The sequence below is a fragment of the Odocoileus virginianus genome, chromosome 9, assembly GCF_023699985.2.
Source record: "Odocoileus virginianus isolate 20LAN1187 ecotype Illinois chromosome 9, Ovbor_1.2, whole genome shotgun sequence".
In the NCBI taxonomy this organism is placed as follows: domain Eukaryota; kingdom Metazoa; phylum Chordata; class Mammalia; order Artiodactyla; family Cervidae; genus Odocoileus; species Odocoileus virginianus.
The window spans coordinates 21,883,289-21,908,008 of NC_069682.1; the positions used below are offsets into that span (position 1 = coordinate 21,883,289).

The following is a 24,720-nucleotide window of genomic DNA, read 5'->3' on the forward strand; positions in this document are numbered from 1 at the left end:
AATTTAACCTTAGCATTTGCAGACACCAAGGAGATTGAACCATCTTTCACATCTCCTCAAAGTGTGTACTAATTTTGCTCTGCATGTCGCGGGCTGGTTATAGCCACACATCTATTCAACTTTCTGCCTTTATTCAAATGGGAAGCTGCACATACACTCCCCTAAAGTAGAAGCACAAAGAAATGGCGGCCACTCTGTCAGCACATAACCTGTTGCTCTAAGAACAGTTTATAATAAAAATCAGCCTCTAAATCATCAATGTTTCATGGACATATTTATTTATGCTTTTAATGGAGACAGGCTTCACAGTTTCCACTATATCTGCGATGATTGATTTTTTTTATTCAGCCAACTTTTATTTACCTTGCAAAAATGTTCTGGACCAATGTGATAAATTACAGATATGCAAATTTCTTTGAATGGTGTTGTAAGTGTGTCTAGCTGGAGCTGAATAACGCCTTGCAAGTCAGTCTGTGCGCGCTCAGGACCCCAGGGAGCTGATCAAAGCACCCATTCTCTTTCATCCCCGGTATTCTCCTCCAAACTATTTCGATACAATATGTTTCCATGATGCACTTAATGTGCTAGGGACATAGAACTCATTACAACCTAGCTAGTTCTGCCGACCTCTTTGTTCTGAGGCAGAAAGTCAAAGAAAAAAGGAAAAGCGCTGCCAGTTGCCAGCTTTCTGAAATGCTAAAGCATGCGTCATTTTTCACCAGGTCTCGTCTTGATATCCTCAAAAGACAAACTATGAAACCGGCCTCAGCCCTTTCTGGCATTAATTACACTGCTGTCCAGCCGATCTGTTTTTCCTATTATATGCATTTCTCAGCAGGGATTTTTTTTTTTTTTTTGCAAGAGTAATGCAGCTGCAAGTTAAACTATGAATGCATTTTTATCACTATGGAAAAAATAAGTGAAAAGGCTGCAGAACACACAACTGAAGTTTGTAAAAAGTTTCTGGTAGATAAGATTTAGGGTGGAACTTGGGAGGTTTGCACAACTTCTGTAAAACCTGAAATTGACTAAGAATCTCAGAGGCGTTTTCAATGCACCCTCAGTGTTCTGTAGAGTCACTCATTGTGTCATGTGAAATTCCTCTTTGATACCCAGATAAATCTTGAAGGTGAAAACTTTCGAGGTTTCTCTGAAAATTCTAAAGTGAAACAGTCCATCCTACACCCAACCAGGAGCCTGCTTCCAAGGAATTTCCATCCAGGATAACAGCCCAGAGAATTTAAATTCTATTTCACTTCCTCTGCTTCTTGTAGGGTTGATTGGTTGGTGGAAATGGCTGGCAGCCAGTTCTGGGAAAGCTTCCAGACCTGACTCCGATTAACCCTCTCTGGTGAAACTCTGCTGGAAACCAACTCACCAGCAATTGCCATTAATCTACTTACTAATTAAGCCAATTCATTTCTAAAGGAGAAAAATTCCTTTCTTTAGCCAAACTGATGGGAGGAAATTTGAAAGAAGCGCCAAACTGTGTAACTGTAATTCAGCCAAGGACTGCTAAAACAAGGTGTTGATATATAGCAGCAGATTTAAAACAAGTTTCTAGGGCAACACTCCTTTGGAGACGGTGGCATATAGTGCATAGTAGATGAAGCTCGAATAATGCTTCAGGGCGCTATGCCACCCCGTGTCCTCGCCTTGAAAATACCACGTCTCTCTCCAATTAAACCTGATGCCTTTTACGCACAAACAAATAGTCTCTGTAGCTTTCTTTTGCACCAGAGTACATCAGCTTTATGTGACAGCCACCACAAATACATTTCTTGAGATTTAATAAACATCTTTAGAAATCTGTAAGCCAGAGCTTACGATCTTGAAACTGGGCTTCAGACCGGGCCTGACTTGTCAACAAGGGAACCGAAAGGGCTGGTTTGGCCATTACGCACGGAGGAAGGCAAACCGGTCTTTCAGAAAATGGTGCCTTGACATTCGGAAAGAAGAGATGCGTGAATCTTCATCCTGATACTTACCAGGAAACACAACCCCAGAGAGTTTCCACACTTACTAAAGACTTGTTTACGGCGTTTAAGATATGTCTAGGAGCCCCGCGCCTATGTAAGAGTGGACCTCCTTGGAGGACATTTAAAATCTCCTTCGAGGTTTTTCTGGTACGCCTTTATGGATCAGTTGGTGGATGAGTAGACGACAAATCAGTTTGAGTTAGCGTTACAGGGATTCCAGGTGGATTTAGAGAGGGAACGACACAGGGTGAGTGCCTCAAGCTTTTAAATTTTAATTGAAGCTCGTCCCTTCCCACCCTAAGGCGCTGGGGCACCCCGCTGAGCCCAGGGAGCGCCCGGATGGATGTGGCAGCGGCTCTGGGTCTGTGCGCCCCGCTCACCACGCACCAGCCAGCGGGATCTTGAAGGGTTTGGAAAGGTGCGCTCAGAGCGCGCACTTGCGTTCTCTTCAAGTGCGATTCGCCAATTAGTAGGCGGCATCTGAAGACGGTACAGTCAGGTTAGAAACGCCTTGAAGACAGTGTCCCTCGCCAGGGAGGCAGGCCTTACGCCCGGGTGGTAAGAGCCCTCTTCCTGCCCCAGCGCAGTGTTCTTTGCCGCTACTCGGGAGGACCCGTGTCGCTCTCTGTGGTGTTCTGGGGCGTCGACTGCTTTTCCTCCGGAAATTCTTCCTCCAGATTTTCTAGCCTCACTAAACAGAGGGAGAGATGAAGAGAGGTGTAATCTGCTTTAGTTACTGTACGTAAACCACTCCCCACACACTTTCACTCTTTGCCTCACTTTTAGTGAGTCCTCCAAGGCCTGGCCCCGGCTGGGGGGGCCTCCTCAGTAACCTGGAGGGGAGGGTGGGGGCAGGCGAGTCAGGCGGTCAGCTTCTCTAAGGCCTTTAAAGGAGCGTGTGCCGGTGAAGTTTCCCCTGAGATAGTGTTCCTGCTGTCCCAGACTGGAGAGATGGTCTGAGGTGCCTGTGACAGGGCCAGTAAATGAACTTCCCGGAGTTACCTCCCTAGAATTAGGAGCCGTTGTAAGAGAATAAAACAAGGCAGGGGTGGACTTGTGTTTGGGTTCAAGGACCTAACTCAGGTTTACATTTCCATTTGTGTTTTCAATCTTTCCTCCTTATGAAATAGAAAATTTTAAGTAAGAAGGAGAGAAAATCAACTTGGGGGGGAGGTTCTGAAGTTGGGGAATGGGGAGGTTTTGCCCTCCCCACCCCTCACCCCAGGCTGGGCTCTGCTCCCTAGGGAGGGACATTTACCTGGTGTGTAAATTGTGAGGAAAGCGTTGGGGGTCTGAGACAGGAAAGCCACAACATGGGATGTGATGTTCCAGCTTTGAAGGGGAACAAAGGCCCTGAGCTAATCCCAGTGAAAGCCAGGAGCGTGGAGAAGGCAACAAAGACTTGCAGCCTGCGGTCACCGGTAGGTGTCAATGTGGACACTTAAGGCCGGCGGGGCAGTGGGAGAGGGGAACACAGAGCCGGGCTGTCATTCCAAGGCGTAACATGAACAAAGATAAAAACGTGACAAGCTCAGCTTTCAATGGTTGGGAGGTTCAAAGTGGAGTGCTAGGGAGTGTATCTGGGTCAAGTCTTTTCTGAAGCAGGGCTTCTCTTTCTCTCCTCCCATTATCAGCCAGGGAAGTTCTGAGGACTTTTTCCTGAGGTAACTTTTCTTACTGATAGAATACTTCAAAATAATGTCCGATTCTACCCACTGCCTAAGGTGAAGAGATGGAGTTTTCAAGACATCCAGACCTCAGAAACCCAAGTGGCCGTATTAAGACTTATGAACTTGAACATCCTACCTTAACTTTCAGGATAAAGTTCATGGACTCTTGTATGCATTTCAAGCAAAGAAATAACATTTTCTTTTGTGAAACTGTTCATACATGTAGATGAATTGACAGGTACCATAATTTTGTAAGTATTCATCCAACGAAGAAGTTTCATTAGTAAACCATTGAAGAGATAATGGAGACCTGGGAGAATTACATATGCCTGTGGTTTCAGATTCCCTGTTAGAAATCCGGCAGACAAGACATCAACCAGCAAATGAATCTCCTATAGAATCTGGGAAAGACAATTGGGACTGCTCCGCTAATGCAACTGATTAGCAAAGATCATCTTACAGAATGAATAAGTGGAAATGACAACAAATTATGTTTATCCTAAGAACATGGACACATTGTGTTCCTTAAATTCTGGTACTAGAACCAAATCACAAGTTTCAAAAAAATGATCATATAATAAAATTCTGGTTTTCCTTAGTTGAAGTAAGCCTCCTAAATAATAATTTTAAAAAAAGGATGTAAATATCCTTAAAAGACTAATGACATTTCACAGGTAATGCAATTTAGAAAGAAACACTTCCATGTTTTCTTTTCCAACAATGTGCATTTTTGTAAACTGCTATAAATTGCAATTCAAAAGCACTGCTCTCACCATCCCCAATCATTTTTTATACTGATCAAATGAATGCAGATACTCCCATTTGGGAGGGGCGACATGACATTTCACTTGGCAGTTCTAAACAGGTCACAGACCTTTCACAGACCCTAAGGCAGTGGGAGGGAGTGCTTTACTAAACCGTGTAACCAAATCAAACCAATGGTTACCCCTTTTCAAAACCATTGGAATGGTCTGCACAATGCTATTCACATAGCAGCACAGAAACTGAAAGGATGGTCATCCAATGGAAATTTCTTTCCTTTTGTTTACACTTACAGAGCTCAAAAAGTAATACTAGGAGGAAAACAATTACATTTGCTATGATAAAAGTCATAAACACTTAACATGCGTTCTGGCTGGTGTAACTGGCATAGATATGGCCATCCATTGGTATGTATATATATGCACATGTATGTATGTATATGCATGTATATTTATTGAAGATGTCCCTTTGTTTGAAACCTTAGGCACAAAGACACAACATGGCTGCCCTCAAGATGACCTATTGCTTTCAAGTTGCTTGAACACATCAGAATTTCCATTGTTAAGGTTGATTAATTGAAACTGATAAGTTACCATGAATAAAGATTGTTTTTCTGTTTAATGTGGTGGGCCTGATTTGGTAAATGCCTCATTCATGTAGCTTTGCAGTGCAGCATATGGGCAAGAGTCATTCAGTATCACAAACATATACAATTTATTATGCTTGTATGGGCACAACCAAAAGGCCTTTCTATTTTAATGACAAAGTTTCAATGAAAAATTCCATTTAAAGAGTCACTAGGAACATGATCTGAGATTTCACCATTTATTCTTAAGAGTTTACATCGCTGAGTTTCTCTGAGTAGTTTTAAAACTATCATATTTAAATATAGTTTTTAAGAAAGATTCAAATGTCCAAATTATACCTTAGCACTAGTCATCGGGAACACAGCAGAATTTATGTTAAATGTTAACAGACATACTAAGAGAAAGCACCTTTTCATCTGATGCTAACTTGTGTGCTCTGTAACTGATAAAGTAATCTTAAATGTTTCATTGAGGTGACATCAACAAAAGTTCCCAAGTTTACAAGAAAATGTGAAGGGTGTTAGCTTCCTGAAGTCTTTTTTCCCTTTAATAAATGAAATCAGAAAACAATATTTAAAAATAATTTAGGGACAATCACATGAAAAATACAGTGGATTTATTAACTTGTGTGAAATTTGCCCACAATTTCATTACTGTTAGCTTCCTTTCCTTGAAAGTTGATGTCACTTTTCAGACTATATTGAAAACTGTCATGAGTATTTACCGATAAAGGTAAGTTTTAAAACTTTTTCTAGTGATGTTGTACAGAAACATTCATTTTTCATTTCAGCTGCTCACATAATCACCCAAAGAATAATAACGACAACAAAAATCTATGAGAGACTTGCTAATGAACTAAAGAAATGACTGTATCAAACCATCAAAGAGATAGTTACCATATTCAGCCTTTAATGTCTTATCAAATAAATTCTCTGGTCATTCATGTCCATGAAACAGTTCAAGTTCACCCAACATTTCTCAATTAAATTAGATGGGTAATCTCAGTTCAGCTCTTCGGGAGAGTAATAAACCACATTGGTCACAGTTGACCACAGCTAGTATGCGATTCATAAAGGACTGGATGTCCATTGGAAAGCTAATCAGTGCACCGTCACTTGTAAAATTCCCTCCTGCATTTTGAAGCGATAATCTGTATCTAATTTTTAAAGAAAAATTTACTCTCCTTTCACTCTTCTGAGGCCAATTTCTTTTCTGGACCTGAATAGAGATTATTGGTGAACAGTACCAAATAGCTTTGGTATGTGTACAACAAAAACCCACCTCTTTGTAGAACATAACAAATTATGCAATGTTCACAGATGTGCTTTGCATTGTGTCTTTTGTGAGAAAATGAAGGCCCAAGTCAATTCCCACCCCCCTCTTTATGAAAGCCTAGGCTCCCCATGCAATCTGTCCTAATCCCGGGGAAAAAAATCATTATACCTAATATGGAAGCTTCAGATAGTTATCCGAAAAGGGATTTTTTTCATTTGCACTTTTGGTCTCTGTAATTTGCAGAACCATGAGTTTGAAGTTGCAAGCAAATTTGTTCCTAGAAACAAGCAGGGAAGCTTAAAATGTTAACTGCTCCTCTAACCCACATCTGATGTTTAAAGGAAATGCTGTGTTCACATGATCTCATGTTTGAATTTATAGGCCACCAAAGAAATAGAGTCATTTTTCAATTACAGTTTGAAAAACTGTACACACTGAAAATATTTTAAATCTTGTTTCTGTGTTTTGGCTTTTTATGATTTTTATCGAGGAAGAGATTAATCCTATTGTCACGAGGTGGCCATTGCTGCAGTCATGGTGACAAATGCAGAGAGGCATTCTCAGGTTCACCCTGTTTCCTGGGACCTTTGTGAATATAGGTGTTACTTTTACTGAATGTGCTAGTCTTTGGGAGTCAGTCTTAGAATAGACATTTCAAGCACTGAGGAGATTCTCTGCATCCTCAGTACCTAGCCCAAGGCTTTGTTTATAGTACATGCTCACAGTTACTCTATGATCCAGCAATTCCACTCCCTGGCATATATCTGGACAAAATAGCAATTCAAAAAGATACATGCACCCCAGTGTTCACAGTAGCACTATTCACAATTAGCCAAGACATGAAAGCAACCTCAGTGTCCATCGATAGATGAGTGGATCAAGAAGACGTGGTACATGTATACAATGGAATATTACTCAGCTGTAAAAAAGGATGAAATAATGCCATCTACAGCAACATAGAAGGACCTAGAGATTATCATACTAAGTCAGTCAGACAAAGAAAGACAAGTACCTTATGATATCACTTATATCCAAAATATAAATTTTGAATCCAAAATATGAATTTATTTATAAGACAGAAACAGACTCATAGACATAGAGTGGTTACCAGAGGGGGAAGGGGGTGGAGGAGGGAGAAATAGGAGTTTGGGATTAGCAGATACAAACTACTATATATTGGGTTGGCCAAAAATTTTCCATAAGATACTATGGAAAAACTCAAACAAACCTTTTGACCAACATAATATAAAACAGATAAACAATAAGGTCCTACTGTATAGTGCAGGGAACTGTATTCAATTTCCTGTAATAAACCATAATGGAAAAGAATGTACATATATATGTATACACACGTATACATATATATACATATCTGAATCACTTTGCTCTACACAAGAAACTAACACAACATTGTAAATCAACAATACTTCAATTAAAAAAATATAGTAGGTGCTCATAAAGTCTAGGGAAGTAATGAATAAATGAATGTATTAATAAAAAGAAGGTGAAGCCTAGGAGGTTAAGTAGTGTGGGCCCTTGGCATCTACGGCCTTTCAGTTGCCTCCCACATTGACTGGTCTTGGTCATGAGACTTGCTCTAATGCGACAGGAGCAAATGTGCCAGCAGATTCAACAGACCTGTGTGTGCTTTGGCACTTGCTCTTTTTTGCTGTTCCTGAGAACCCTGACACCACCATGAAAGCAAGACTGAGTTTGCCTAATCAATGATGAGAAATATAAGGTCTGATTGCCTCTGTCATCTCAGCAGACACCCAGCCTGAGGTCACAGATGGCCAGCTAAATATGGGATATGAGCGAGCCCCAGCGAGAGCAGGCAGAAGACCTACCACCTAGGTGCAGGCATGTATAAAGTCACAGAAGCGCAGAAGAGCATGGAATAGCAGGGAACAGCTATCCCAAACAAAAGCTGGTGGTTTGTTATGACTAGATTAGGCAGCTCATGTAGGAGAGAGGCAGGGATTATGCATGGTTTCCTAAGCTAAACTGAAGAATTTAGTTCTATGCTAAAAACCACAGACATCTATGGAAGGATTAAGCAGAGGAATAACAAAAGTGAATCAAAGAATGAAATCCTTAGTGACTCAACACTCATCCTCAGAGCTGGTGGCGGAACTGAGTGATCAGGAGACTGAGAAGGATGCTCTGGTAAGTAGCGGGAGAACAAGAACAGGCTGGTGTCTTGGAGTAAAGAGGAGAGCATTTCACGAGTTAAGGGAGGCTTGGGGACTTCCCAGGTGGCCCAAGTGGCTAAGACTCCATGCTCCCAACCCAGGGGGTCTGGATTCAATCGAATATCAACAAATGGTTGATAAATTGACAACAGACTTCAATGACCCTGAGCAGAAGCTCAAAGGCAAAGGCATAGTAACAGCATGTGGAGGAAAAAATAACTGCTACCCTGAACACCATCTCTTGCTAAACTACCCTCAAAAGGAAGATAAAATTAAGACAAACAGAATTTACCAAATTACTGAGGTAATGATACATTTTAGCACACACATACCCTAAAATGTACACACACACAGCGGGTATTCAACATGTAATTCTGTGTTGTCTGAATATTTGAAATATTTCATAGAAAAAAAGTTTCTAAATTAAATAAGCCTAGAAGCCTTCCCTCAATGCATTCTTACTAATATGAGAACACAAGTAATACGATTACTTTATAATTTTTTGTCACTCTAGTTTACATTTGTGTAGAATGCAATAGTACACAACTTACTTCTTCCTACGATCTATTTTTTTTCATGTGATTGTTTCATTCAAGATAAGGAACGTGCATTAAAGAAGATGAACCAGCCAGGAATGGGACAGGCTGAGGACTAGAGTCCTGTGACACTTCTTTACACTGACTTACAAATATCTGCTTTTAGTTCTCAATTTATTCCCTCAAACTCCAAACCTGGTGTTCCTCCTGCTGAAAGGAATATTCATATGGTATCTTTCACATACAAAGATGTCACTGCCAGTTCACTTAAGCGTGTACTTGATATGTCCATGAATTTGCATGAATTCATACATAATATCTTGCAACATTTTGCCATTTCTCTAACAGAAACATTACTAAATTTAAAAATTAATACCCACTTCACACTACTTTAAACCTTCCTCAATATTGTGTTAACCACTATAAAAGGCTTATATAGTTTATAATGACTTAAGTAACTGGGCAGCAATGGGCCTCTGGGGTTTGAGATGAAATCAGTGGCCACAGGATCCAGAGAGGCAGCTGGAATTCAATTCATGGCCCAATGAATGAATAACACACTAGAAAGTACTCTTGCCTCATGCTTCATGTTTTGGAGACCTCTTAGTACCAGTTTGGGGCATAATTAGGAATATGCTTTGTGGCATTTATTCAATGAAACTCTGCCTGTGCTGTGCTTAATCACTCAGTCATGTCTGACTCTTTGTGACCCCTTGGACTGTAGCCCACTAGGCACTTCTGTCCATGGGGATTCTCCATGCAAGAATACTGAAGTGGGTTGCCATGCCCTCTTCCAGGGGATCTTCCCAACCCAGGGATTGAACCCAGGTCTCCTGCACTGCAGGCAGATTCTTTACTATCTGAGGAAATTCTGTCTACATATACTTAAAAGCAGGCTTCCCAGGTGATGCAGTGGTAAAGAATCAGCCTGCCAATACAGGTACACACCAGAGACGGGTTTGATTCTTGGGTCGGGAAGATACCCTGGAGGAGGAAATGGTGATCCACTCTAGTATTCTTGCCTGGAAAATTCCATGGACAGGGGAGCCTGGTGGGCTACAGTTCATAGTGTTGCAGAGTTGGATACAACTGAGTGACTGAGCACACATGCATACTTAAAAGCATCACTAGACTGAATTAATATGAGACAGTCCATCAAATTAATAAAACACATGTATTAGTTGTGACATTTTTTCTTCTAATTTGTTATGATCTTATTTACAAATTCAAAGTCTTTTGGCTGCCTACTTGCTTCAACTATTTTAAAAAATAATTTTATTGATTTATTTTTGGCTGTGTTGGTCTGCATTGCTGCATAGGATTTTCTCTAGTTGAAGTGAGGGGGCTACTCTCCAGCTGCAATATGCGGGCTTCTCATTGCGGTAGTTTCTCTCATTGCAGAGCATGGGCTCTAAGGCACATGGACTCAGTAGTTGCGGCCCTCAGTCTCTAGAGCATAGACTCAGTAGTTGTGCAAAATGGGCTTAGTTGCTCTGCGGCATGTGGGATCCTCCTAGATCAGGGATAAAATCCGTGTCTCCTGAATTGGTAGGCAGATTCTTTAACACTGAACCACCAGGGAAGCCCCAATTTCAACTATTAACACCATTTTCAAAGTATTGTTGTCATTCTGCTACTAAGTTGTGTCCGACTCTTTGCAACCCCATGGACTACAGCATGCCTGGCTTCCCTATCCTTCACAGAGTTTGCTCAAACTCATGCTCGTTGAGTCAGTGATGCCATCCAACCATCTCATCCTCTGTCATCCCCTTCTCCTACTGCCTTCAATCTTTCCTAGCATTAGGGTCTTTTCCAGTGAGTCAACTCTTTGCATTCAGCTTCAGCATCAGTCCTCCCAATGAATATTCAGGGCTGATTTCCTTTAAGATTGACTGGTTTGATCTCCTTGCACTCCAAAGGGTTCTCAAGAGTCTTCTCCAACACCACAGTTCAAAAGCATCCATTTTTCAGTACTCAGCTTTCTTTATGGTCCATCTCTCACATCCATACATGACTACTGGAAAAACCAGAGCTTTCACTATACGGACCTTTGGTCAGCAAAGTGATGTCTCATTTTTTTAATATGCTGTCTAGGCTGGTCATAACTTTTCTTCCAAGGGGCAAGTGTCTTTTAATTTTGTGGCTGCAGTCACCCACTGCAGTGATTTTGGAGCCCAAGAAAATAAAATCGGTCACTGTTTCCACTTTTTCCCTATTGATTTGTCATGAAGTAATGGGACCAGATGCCACAATCTTAGTTTTTTGAATGTTGAGTTTTAAGCCAGCTTTTTCACTCTCATGTTTCACCTTCAAGAGGCTCTTTAGTTCTTCTTCACTTTCTGCCATCAAAGTGGTATTATCCGCATATATGAGGTTGTTATTTTTCCCAGAAATCTTGATTTCAGCTTATGAGTCATCCAGCCCAGCATTTCACATGATATATTCTGCATATAAGGTAAATGAACAGTCTTGATATACTCCTTTCCCAATTTTGAACCAGTCCATTGTTCCATGTCCTGTTCTAAATGTTGCTCCTTGTCCTATATACAGGTTTCTCAGGAGACAGGTAAGGTGGTCTGGTATTTCCATATCTTTCAGAATTTTCCAGTTTGTTGTGATCCACACAGTCAAAGGCTTAGCAGAACTAGATTTTTTTTTTAATTCCCTTGCTTTTTCTATGGATCCAGAGGATGTTGGCAGTTTGATCTCTGGTTCCTCTGCCTTTTCTAAATCCAGCTTGTACACACGGAAGTTCTCGGTTCACGAACTGCTGAAGCCTAGCTTGAAAGATTTTGAGCATTACCTTGCTAGCATGTGAAACGAGTGCAATTGTACAGTAGTTTGAACATTCTTTGGCATTGCCTTTCTTTGGGACTGGAATGAAAACTGACCTTTTCCAGTCCTGTGACCACTGCTGAGTTTTCCAAATTTGCTGGCATACTGAGTACAGCACTTTAACAGCATCATCTTTTAGGATTTAAAATAGCTCAGCTGGAATTCCATCACCTTCACTAGCTTTATTTGTAGTAATGCTTCCTGAGGCCCACTTGGCTTCACACTCTAGGATGTCTGGCCCTGGGTGAGTGACCACACCATCATGGTTATCCAGGTAATTAAGACCTTTTTTGCACATTTATTTTGTGTATTCTTGCCACCTCTTCTGCTTCTGTTAGGTCCATACCATTTCTGTCCTTTATTGTACCCACCTTTGCATGAAATGTTCCCTTGATATCTCCAATTTTCTTGAAGAGATCTCTAGACTTTCCCATTCTATTGTTTTCCTCTATTTCTTTGCATTGTTCACTTAAGAAGGCTTACCTCTCCTCCCTATTCTTTGAAACTCTGCATTCAGATGCGTATATCTTTCCCTTTCTTCTTTGCCTTTTGCTTTCAAAGCATGGATTATCCAGTTTAATTTTTCACAGGTTGCAATCCCCTATCTGATCAATCGACAAAGCTTCAGTTAGAAAGAAAACTTTGGATTTTTGTGATTAATTTTCAAATCCAATTGGTCATCTTGACTCTTCCCTATGCCATTGAAAATTCCCTGTATTTGGAAAGGTATGTTAAGAGACACACTGTTGGTCTTCCAGACTTTAATTTGTCATTCAATATCTTAAATCTCATGCCTCAAATAGAAAGTATCAAAAAGAACAAAGGCATAAAGAGCAAGGAAAATTCCCAGGAAAAGGTAAAGAGTCAGCCCAAATCTGAAAGACAAGGATAACATACCTAACCTAGAAATAGAACATCTAAATTATAAGTAATTGGTGACAATAAGGGAAGTAGTAGAAAAGTTGGTGGCAGCAACATCATAAACATTAATAGATACCTTAATACATTATATCTAGTAAATCAGGTTAGTCCTTTTTTAACATTTTTAATAGCCATCAGTTACATGTGAAGTGATGTTACATACCATCAGTTATATATATTGTGTACAAAAGTACATGTGTAGCAATATTATAAAATATGCATTTGAATGTGAGTACTTTACCAAATTATATTAATTACAGCTGAAGTCTAGAAAGAATATGTAAAACAATGCTAACACTTATGCCTAAAATGCTTTCCTTTTTATCTTTTAAGTTACTTCTCTTGTGTGATTTTTAAAATTATTTTTGTGTTTAAAACAAAAATGGGGGAACTGAACTCCACTTTTGGTGCATATTACAATTACTTAAAAATGAAACACTTTACAGGTCTAAAGTTTCAAAGGGTGAAAAGAAAGATTTTAAAAACCTTTCTAATGTACTACAATTGGTCTACCATCCTTTAAAAACCTTTAAGATCATCTCTTCCATGTTTCTTCACTAAAAGTCTCAGAGAATTAACAATACAATGTAATCTAGGTTTAAATTTGGGTTTCTCCTGTGTTTCAGATATTTATGTTTGAGGTTTCTCTTACCGACAAGCCACTTAAAGGGTCACTGTTACTTTGAGGTTTTATCAATGAGATTCGTGTCTTTGGGGCCCATTAGGGACATTTTTGAAGATTACAATGTCAATAGCACCTAATTACTGGACTGTGAGAAAGGTCTTCTTAAGTACATAAAATCTGTGGCAGTGCACAGTACACAATGGGCTGCTCAGATCCCAAATTTTATCACAGTTAAGTAGCAAACAAATTAATAATGTTACCTGGGATCTCCTGGGATAATTACTACTGTGTAAAAAAGACTGCTTTGAAATTCTGCCAATAGTATTGTACCTCATTTTTTAAAATTTCTTTACATTCATGAGGATTTCTTTATGTCTTAAATTTTCTTTGTTGCAAGAGCAACTCTCTGCTTCACACTAGAATTTTTTGGAGTAAAGCTTGCAACATAACAAAGAGTAAATTTCAACTTGCTTGGGAAACATATCCTCTGATGCTATATTAAGTCATGTTTTATTTTGCCCTTTTCAACATATCTACAGTATGATCTGATACTAATGACAAATTTTATTCTTTCTTATGCATGGTGGACATAAGAATTAAAGGAGAGACCAGTTCTTTTAAATCACTAGCCTACTTCTGAGGACATTATAATTCTCACATAATGGGTTAAAAAGCAGGTTTGCCAGACTTTATTTTCAGAACCCAGGGATTATATTATCCATAGGTCAGGAGGAAAGGTAGGGATGGGGTTAGCTAGGCAAGTCACCTCATTTAATTCTCATAACAAAGCTAAGAGTTAGAGTAACCACCTCCATTTTACACAGCAGAAGGAGCTGAGATGAAGTCACCCATGGAGTAAGTGGCTGGAACGAGATGGGAACCAAAGTCTGTCCACCTGCAAAGTCTTTCTGCTACATCACATGTTTTCCCATTGTGTGTTGTTGAAAATGGGACCACACATTGTCATGCATGTGTCTTGGAGTAAATCAGTATAATTGACTGGTGACAAACCTGGCCCCTGGGGCCACACTGTCTGGGTCTGAACCCAGTCTTTTTTGTAAAAATAATAATCTATTTATTTGCGGTCATAACCTTGGCAGCCTACTAGGCCCCTCTGTATCCAACTGTCTCCTTTATAGACTTGAGAAGGCAAGAGTGCTGACCTTATAGGGTTTTTGTGAGGGTTAGAGCTAAAACCTTAAAAGCATTTAGAATAGTTGGTTATTGTTTAGCCGCTAAGTCATGTCCAACTCTTCGCTACCCCACTGACTACAGCCCACCAGGCTCCTCTGTCCATGGGATTTCCCAGGCAAGAATGCTGGAGTGGGTTGCCATTTCCTTCTCCAGGGGATCTTTCTAATCCAGGAATCAAATTTGTGTCTCCTGCATTGGCACGTGGATTCTTTACCACTGAGCCACCAGGGAAGCTCATTAGAATAGTACCTACACCCATTAAATGTTAGTTACCCATAATTTTCAGGAGTATCTTATTGTATGAATATACAATATAAAAACCTCAATCTTTAAAGCAACATTGAGGATTCTGGTAACAGGGAGGATAAATATTCAGTAGGGTATTTAAAATTAATATCCTATTTACATAATTTAAAATACAGACCTCAATAACACAGTGACTTTTATGGGTTCAGTTTGGCTTCTGTCACCAGATAGGTTACAGTCACCCTCATGTTATAGAAAGTAATGATTTGTCTATTGGTTCACATGAGTCATGTAGCTAAACACCTCTTTGAAAACAAATTTGTGAATTAGTGCTTGGAAACACTGATAATGTACTGAGCTATTTCCTAGGGGCCTGGAGGGGTTTCTCCACCTTCTGAAGCACCTGAGAAGCTTGGAGTGACTTGTTTTGTGAAGACGGTTTGGCCTTTTGAACATCTAGTGTGCATACTGTTCCATCCCCATAACCATGAAAGACAGCTTTCCAATGAAAAAAAATTCATTTACTTTTTGAATTAGTAAATTTGTAATTCAATTTCCTCCTGGCATTTATATGTCAGTTTTTTGGGCCACTACAAGTAGAAAATTTATTTCTAGTTGATTTGGGATTAACTAGAACCCAATTAACCAGAAACTTTCGTTAACTGAATGATTTCCCCACATTGTCTTCGGAGGGAAGAATGTGGCACAGCAAAGTTATATCAGAGATTTTGTAGAAAGAAATGTCAGGGTTATGCCCAGAGACTTTCTGTGTGACACTCTCACTCACTCCTTCTCTGCAGCTCAGAGTTGTATTCAGTATGATGCGCTTTGTGGCATCCTGCAAAATTATGGATCATAAAATAGCATTCACTTTCAATTTTATTAGTAAGCTGGAAAAAGGGGGCTAATGAATTTTAGGAGGGTTTTCAGTAGACAGGGTGGAAATAACTCTACACTTTGCATTTTCAGAACAGAAGAAAGGGAATGCCAGTGTTTGTTTTGGCTGAGGCTTCCTCATGGCCCAGGTAGCCATCAAAGTCGGTTTGTATGACTACAAATGGACCCTCAAAAAATGGTTTGCTTGGCTCGGAAAAATAATTTTTGGATGTAAAATTCTCAACTGGATTTTTTGCTGTTAATTAAGGCTCTAATTAAAATGTTGGGTAGAACAAAGATCGCAAATTTAACAATTTACATTTTAATGATAAATCAGAAAGTCTCTCTTCCCCAGGCTTCCCTGTCCTTCACCATCTCCTGGAGCTTGCTCAAACTCATGTCCGTTGAGTCAGTAATACCATCCCAACCATCTCATCCGCTGTCAGCCCCTTCCCTCACTGCCTTCAATCTTTCCTGGCTTCAGGGTCTTTTCCAATGAGTCAGCTCTTTGCATCAGGTGGCCACAGTATGGAAGCTTCCGCTTCAGATCAGTCTTTCCAGTGAATATTCAGGGTTGATTTCCTTTAAGATTGACTGGTTTGATCTCTTTGCAGTCCAAGGGACTCTCAAGAGTCTTCTCCAGCCCCACATTTTGAAGGCATCAGTTCTTCCATGCTCAGCCTTTGGTGCTCAGTCCATATGATCACATGGACCTAAACCTTGTCTAACTCAATGAAACTATGAACCATGCCACATAGGGCCACCCAAGATGGATGGGTCATGGTGGAGAGTTCTGACAAAACGTGGTCCACTGGAGAAGGAAATGGCAGACCACTTCAGCATTCTTGCCTTGAGAACCCCATGAACAGTATGAAAAGGCAAAAAGATAGGACACTGAAAGATGAATCCCCCCTACCCCCGCCCAGGTTGGTAGGTTCCCAATATGCTACTGGAGAAGAGTGGAGAAATAGCTCCAGAAGGAATGAAGAGGCTGAGCCAAAGCGGAAACAATGCCTACTTGTGGATGTGACTGGTGATGGAAGTGAAGTCTGATGCTGTAAAGAACAATAGTACATAGGAACCTGGAAAGTTACGTTTATGAATCAAGGTAAATCAGAAGTGGTCAAGCAGGAGATGGCAAGAGTGAGCATCAACATTTTAGAAGTCAGTGAACTGAAATGGACAGGAACGGGTGAATTTAACTCAGATGACCATTATATCTACTACTGAGGGCAAGAATCCCTTAGAAGAAATGGAGTAGTCCTCATAGTCAACAAAAGAGCCTGAAATGCAGTACTTGGGTGTAGTCTCAAAAACAATAATGATCTCAGTTCATTTCCAAGGCAAACCATTCAATATCACAATAATTCAAGTCTGTCCCAACCACTAATGCTGAAGAAGCTGAAGTTGAACAGTTCTATGAAGACCTACAAGACCTTCTAGAACTAACACCAAAAAAAGATGTCCTTTTCATCACAGGGAACTGGAATGCAAAAGTAGGAAATCAAGAGATACCTGGAGTAACAGGCAAGTTTGGCCTTGAAGTACAAAATGAAGCAGGGCACAGGCTAACAGAGTTTTGCCAAGAGAATTCACTGGTCATAGAAAACACTGTCTTCCAACAACACAAGAGATGACCTTACACATCGACATCACCAGATGGTCAATACCAAAATCAGATTGAGTATATTCTTTCTTCTCCTAATACATTATGATATTTTAAAATAACTTATTGTAGGGATTGGAATTTCCAACAGTCTACACATCTAGCCCTTTATTTAAATGCTGACATCTTTGGGGACTGCTCTGGCAGTCCAGTGGTTAGGCCTTTGCGTTTCCACAGCAGGGACCTGGGTCCGAACCCTGGTGAGGGAACTAAGATCCCCAAGCCTTATGGTGTGGCCAAAAAAAAAAAAAAAAAATGCTGATATCTTTAAAAGGCTGCCACGCTTTCAGCTAGCAGCCACTATAGAATCCAATCTGGGTGTTGTCATTGTTCAGTCACTCAGTCATGTCCAACTCTGCCACCCCATGGACTGCAGCATGCCAGGCTTCCCTGTCCTTCCCTCTCCCCCTGTCATCTTCTGGAGTTTGCTGAAACTCATGTGCACCGAGTCAATGATGCTATCTGACCATTTCATCCTCTGTTGCCCCCTTCTCCTCCTTCCCTCAGTCTTTCCCAATATCTTTTCCAGTGAGTTGGTTCTTCACATCTGTTGGCCAAAGAAAGTATTGGAGCTTCAGCTTTAGCATCAGTTCTTCCAATGTATATTTAGGGTTGATTTCCTTTAGGATTGACTGGTTTGATCTCCTTGCTGTCCAAGGGACTCTTCAGAGTCTTCTCCAGCACCACAGTTGGAAAGCATTAATTCTTCAGTGCTCAGCCTTCTTTATGGTCCAACTCTCAGATCCATACATGACTACTGGAAAAACCATAGCTTTCACTATATGGACCTTTGTCAGCAAAGTGATGTCTCTGATTTGAATAAACTGTCTAGGTCTGCCATAGCTTTTCTTCTAAGGAGCAAATGCCTTTTAATTTCATGGTTACAATCACTGTCTGTAGTTATTTTGGAGCTCAAGAAAACAAAATCTGTCACTGTTTTCATTTTTTCCCGTCTATCTATCTGCCATGAAGTGATGGGGCTCGATACCATGATCTTAGTTTTTTGAATGTTGAGTTTTAAGCCAGCTTTTTCATTCTCCTCTTTCACCTGCATCAATATGCTCTTTAGGTCCTCTTCACTTTCTACTATTAGGGTGGTGTCATCTGCATATCTGAGTGTTACTATGATCAAAAATGTCAGTCCAGGAAGCCAAGAGGACTGTGGCTGCTAAAAGATTCCCAGCACCCTGGCAGGCACCTCTGGAAAAGATACTACCTACACCTGTAAACACTACAGAAGAAGTCTCTCCATTGTGTGGAGGCCCAGGAGAGAAGTTCCTTTCTCAATCTTGTTTTCAAAAAGTAGATGATTTTAAAATTAGGGTCCAGGATTTAAACTCATTTTATACACTTCCTCCCTGTATAAATATTCATGATAAAACTTTACTTTTAAAGATTCTAAGAAAGGAAAATCAGAAATTACTGACACCCTTTGATTACTATCTATAATTCAAATGAAGAACATAGCGTTTTGTTAATACAAGATATTCATTAGAGAAAAGCAAGCACGGTTGCTTCCTAAAGATGTATAGAAACTTATGAACAAAATGTACCTCCATTTACCAAACAGTCCAATTTGAGGCCCTGCAAGGACTGATGGGAGATAAAGAATGCTAGAAATGGTCAAATTTTTTCTTCTATTATTAAACTAGAAACTAGGAATTTAACAGGAGCCTCAGGTTTGTTGGCAGTTAAAAAAAAAAAGAAACAGGATTCCAACTGAGACAGTTTCTAGTTTTGATGTATGACTCTCATTTTCAATTAATAGAGATCAATATTCAGAAATACATATTAACATTCTTTTATTCATCATATCTGTGCATTAGTCTTATAAAGTGGCTGGAAAAAAGCCGTGCATTCACCCAGAAACTGAACATCTCAGTATGACAAAGAAAAGTGCTACTAATCCTGATTCATTACTCATCCTGTGCGTATGCACCTTTTCTCCAACAATAAGGATTCTTACCTTGTGGTAAAAGTGGGAGGGAAATCTGATTGCTGCCTACGTCCTCATACTTGATGTCTACCTATGGGTAAAATGAGACATTTAATTACTGACACTGGATAATACTGACTTATTAAATGTTAAATAGGAAAAAAGTAATCTACCTACCGAAGGTGAATGATCAACACTTGTAGAAGATGTCAACACTGTTGCCAAGTTCATTTTGGATTGCACAAATAAAGGTTTAACTTTCTGAAAGGCACAAAGGGTTCATATCATTGTTATCTAGGGGAAATAAAGATCAACTCAAATGGAGGTAGAATGCTCTTCAGTCCTTAGTTAACTGAGATACGAAAATTATGCTTCTAACTTAATGGCTCATATATCACGGGGGAATTAATTTCCTTTAAACCCAAGGAATGTCAGACTCTTTGTGACCCTATGGACTGATGCCTGCCAGGCTCCTCTGTCCATGGGATTTCCCAGGCAAGAATACTGGAGAGGGTTGCCATTTCCTCCTCCAGGAAATCTTCCCAATCCAGGGATCGAACCTGCGTCTCCTGCAACTCCTGAATTGCAGGTGGATTCCTTCCCCACTAAGCCACAAGGAATAGATCCCTTCCTAATCCAGGCTACTTTGTGAGAAAATTCAAGCAAAAATGTTTTCCTCAATGTCTCTTCTGACTCTACTTCCTTCCGATTCTCCCTATGCCATTTGGGATTTACTCCTTGTAACTGGTCAGGTATCACAAGGTCATCTCCAGCACTACTCAGTTCCTGGAAGCTACACAGTAGTGGTCCTGGTTCCCAGGACCTGAAGAGTGAAAACACAAAGGCAGCTCTTCTAGGAGTTCAGAAGCAGCAGCACATAAGCAGAACAGCCACCAACATCACATAAGGCACAGTAAATCATGACATTAAAAATATGCTGGTGGAAACGACCAAAAATACACCAAGCATTACTATCAAAAAGAGGTCTGAGGTCTGTGGGTGCACCCTGGGAATTTATGTGACGTTTTCCCTATTCAAGGCTTCTCTCTTGTTGGTTTGTATGTATGCGTACACATTTGCATGCATTTTTCTATCCCCCTACAGCCTGCTCCCACTCCCTTTTTGTTCCCCTCGACAAATAAACCATTTAAACATTTATGTGAGGACTCCCTTGGTGGCCCAGTGGTTAAGACTCCGAGCTCTCAATGCAGGATGCCTGGGTTCGATCCCTGGTCAGGGAACTAGATCCCATATGTTGCAACTAAAGATCCTGCATGCTGCAACTAAGACCCAGCACAGCCAAATGAATAAATAAAAAGAAATACCTAAAAAATTGTAACCTTTGGTTGAGAAGAGAAAAAAAAACAGAAGAAGAGACTATCATATATATAGATCAGTTTTGGAAAACTTTGGGGGAGTCAATAATTAAAAATCCTTAGCAAGTTTCTCGAATGTGTGCATGTGAAGTCGCTTCAGTCATGCATAACTCTTTGTGACCCCATGGACTATAGCCCATCAGGCTCCTCTGTCCACGTGATTCTTGAGGCAAGAATACTGGAGTAGGTTGCCATGCCCTCCTCCAGGGCATCTTCCCCAACCAGGGATCGAACTTGAGTCTCCCATGTCTCCTGCATTGGCAGGTGGATTCTTTACCACTGAGTCACCTGGGAAGGCCCACCCCCCCCCACCACATAAATATACATATAATAACTGAATCACAACATTGTAAATCAACTATGCTTCAATTTTTAAAAAGTCTATTTTAGAATTGGGCTTCGTCTATAGGTTACTTCTAGTGTGAAAATGAATGACCTAGTACTAGGAACAGATTCTTTTACCTCCTTTTTCCATTTGGAAGTGACTAGCTACTTGGATCTTCAGCTGTGATTGTTCCATCCATGCCCACAGTGGTCAGGTTAATAGATTCCTCCCAGGAGGAATGAGTCACCCTCCTCTAAAATTTTCACTTGCCTCCACTATAGCTCAACCATATTGCATGGGAGCCATTTGTTTACACATCTATGTGTCATACTACATTGAGCTCTTTGGGTTCAAACACTGTCTTATGCTATCAGCATCTAGCAGAGTGCCCCCTGTACTATCTCCAGAGCTAAGATCAGGGATTCTAAAAAAGCTAAGTTCAAAAAGGCATGTTACAGCTGCATCAAAGAGACAAAGTGCATCTACCCCAATATGTACTTACAACATAATTGAAGGATGTATCAGCCAGCACTGCAAACTGACGAAATAATGTGTGCCTGGTAAACATCTCATTCTTAAGGACATGAAAGCTGAAATAAAACATGCAATAGAATTAAAATGAGCAAAAATCATAGGAAAGAGCAAATTGGTATTATGTTCATGTGATGAGAAACTAGAATTTTCAATATAAGAGCAAAGAAATGCAAGTAAAAAATTTTAAATATTACTATGAATTTATCACACTTTTTGGTTTCTAAAATTATATATTTTCCAGCCCTGAAAAGAAAATAAGGAGGAATAGCCTTATTAATATTAGATATTAACATATATCACAAAATAATAGTATAGTAATATCCTGGAAAGGAAAAATAAATGGAATAGAATGGGAAGTCTGAAACAGATTCAGGAATATACTAGAACATAGTATGTGGGCAAAGTGGCACCACAACCCACTCCAGAAAGAACTGGAATAAAGACCCAAATATGAGGGGTAAGTCAAGAAGGCTTGTCTAAAAAAGTGGGAGAATATCTTAATGAAGATGGAGAAAGATTTTCTAAATACATCTAAGGAAAAAATATTGATGGATAAAGATTAAGAATTTCTGTACAATAAAGGACAACATACACAAAGTTCATAGACTGGAAAAAGGTATTTGTAACATCTAAAATTGACAAAGAATTAAAAATAAGAATACACAAATTTCACAAGCTAACAAGAAAGCAAAAAGATGAAAGGAGTTCACAAAAGAGGAAGATCCTTTAAAGGGAAAACATCAGATCAGTAAAAGCTTTGAAAGTCAGATACAACCAAATATTAGAACTCAATCCTTGTATCTCTCTATTTTTCTCCAACACTTATTCTTAGCTAATCTCATTTAATCCCATGACTTTAAATACCATCTATACTAATGCATCCCAAATGTATGCCCCCAGCCTCAACTTTCTTCTGAGTTCGAGACTCATATATTAATCTGCCACTAGACATCTACCTTTAGGTTACTAAGAGGCATCTTGAATTTCACATATCAAAACCAATTTCCTGACAAAATGCGCTTGCTTGTTTGAAGTTGAAGGCAACCTCATCCTTCCTGTTGTAAAAAATCTTTGCAATCAAACTTGACTTCTTTCTTTCCCCCCTTACTGCCAATCTTTCAATACCTCTCACTTTCAAAACATATCCCACATTTAATCATTTCTCAACACCTCCACATCTCCCATCCCAGTCAAATCCCCATCATGTTTTGCCTAAAAAAGGCTTATTGTTTTTGGAGCTTCTAATTTTTCTCGCTGCCTTTCCTTTGGTTTCCCTATGGCCTCACATCAATACAGAAGTCAGAATTATTCTTTCAAGACATCAGATCATTTGGGTCTTTCCTTAGTTCAAGACACTCCAGTGAGGTTTCAGGGTACCAATTCATTATTCTGAGTATTGATAAACAAAGAGGATCAAGCATTTATCTTGCCTCATCTCATCTGAAACTATTTTCAGGGTAACCAGTTGAGGGGGATGTTTTTCTTTGATAGAACTTAGCTAAGAAATGCAGAAGGAAAGATACAATTGAAGTATTAACAATTTGCCATCCTAATGAAATCTTGACTCATGGTTTGTGATTATTAATGGGTGTTAAGATTATTTGGGGAAAGGTCAATTGGTAAACCTTGACATTCATGAATCAGGCTGATAACATGATTAAAATAACAAAGCCAGACACTAAAGTGCCCTATAATGGGATGCATAAGAATTACCTAATAGTTCACATGAGGTAGTCTTGCCTAAAATATTGAATCTGAATCTAATCAACTCTCTAGATTTAAGATCAGTTTGTAGGAAATACAGACTGAAGAACATGCTAAAAGGCACCACAGACACATACACACATGCGTGTAAACAATTAGCCAAATCCAGAATGGGGGACATTCTACATAAGAAATGAACACATTTCTCTAGCAAATCAATGGATTGGAAAAAAAGGGGCTTTTGTGGGATCATTATAGGAAAAAAAAAAAAAAGATTTAAAGGATGTAACACCCAAATGCAGTGGTCTACCTATTCCGGATCTCGATTTAAACAAACAACTATAAAAGATTCCCTTGAGATAATCAAGAGATTTGAATATGACTTGGTTAATAAGCAATGCTAAAGGATTTACACTGCTAGGTTTATTAGGTGTGGTAGGTGGCTCAGAGGTTAAAGCGTCTGTCTGCAATGCGGGAGACCCGGGTTTGATTCCTGGGTTGGGGAGATCCTCTGGAGAAGGAAATGGCAACCCACTCCAGTATTCTTGCCTGGAGAATCCCATGGACAGAGGAGCCTGGCAGGCTATAGTCCACCGGGTAGCAAAGAGACACAATTGAGCGGCTTCACTTTCACTTTTTCACTTTACTAATGACCTAGTAGGCATGTAAAAGAGATTTTCTTATCAATTAAAAACAAGAGCTCCTAGGTTGGTGAACATGTAGAGATATGAGAGCAGCATTGCCCAGGGAGCATGTTTTGAGAGCCCTCCCACAAACTCTGCCCTGGGCATCTCTTCCATTTGGCTGTTCCTGAGTTATATCCTTTTAAAATAAACCGGTAATGTGAAGTCCCAGAGTGGACTTCCCTCAAGGCCGAAATGTTGGAGAAATTTATTCAGGAGACATGGGTTCGATCCTTGGTCCGGGAAGATTCCACATGCCATGGGGCAAGGAACTCTGTGTGCCACAACTACGGAGCCCGTGTGCTGCAACCACTGAAGCCTGGGTGTCTAGAACCCATGTTCAGCAAAAAGAGAAGCTCACAGCGCACCGCAACTGAAGAGTGGCCTCTGCTTGCCTCAACTAGACAAAGCCGGTGCACAGCAACGAAGACCCAGCGCAGGGAAAAAAACAAAAATGAAAAACGAAGCTTCTAGTGATTTCCCATCTTGGAGCAAAACCTCAAATGTTCTTCTCTGGGCTCTTCTACCACTCGCCCCTGCTCATGTCACTCCAGCCATCTGGTGTCCTCACTGTTTCTGAACACAGGAGCCAACGCTCATCCCAGCACTTCTGCACATGAGGCTTCTTTGGGGAGAGCGGGGGAGTCTCTTCTAAGCACCAGACAGCACGCCCCCCTCACTCATTCAGATCTCTATATCTGAAGATAACTATTATCATGTGCAAATAAGCAGGAAAATGTTTTAATAGGCCTATGGGGGAAGATAACTGTGTGGGTCCGATTAAACCAGTTATCAAGA

The 24,720-nt window shown here is 40.1% G+C and overlaps 1 protein-coding gene across 1 annotated transcript in view; it reads right to left on the reverse strand.

The window, feature by feature from the left end:
- Window positions 1-2,273: 2,273 nt before the first annotated feature.
- Window positions 2,274-24,720, reverse strand: part of C9H10orf67 (chromosome 9 C10orf67 homolog) — a 96,385-nt gene continuing 73,938 nt past the window's right edge. Inside the window, exons 14-17 of the mRNA XM_070471865.1 lie at window positions 21,504-21,591; window positions 19,474-19,561; window positions 19,331-19,387; window positions 2,274-2,670 (exon numbers count right to left, since the gene is read on the reverse strand). Coding sequence (XP_070327966.1) covers window positions 2,579-2,670; window positions 19,331-19,387; window positions 19,474-19,561; window positions 21,504-21,591 — 325 coding nt within the window. The 3' untranslated portion in view covers window positions 2,274-2,578. The remainder of the gene's footprint in view (window positions 2,671-19,330; window positions 19,388-19,473; window positions 19,562-21,503; window positions 21,592-24,720) is intronic.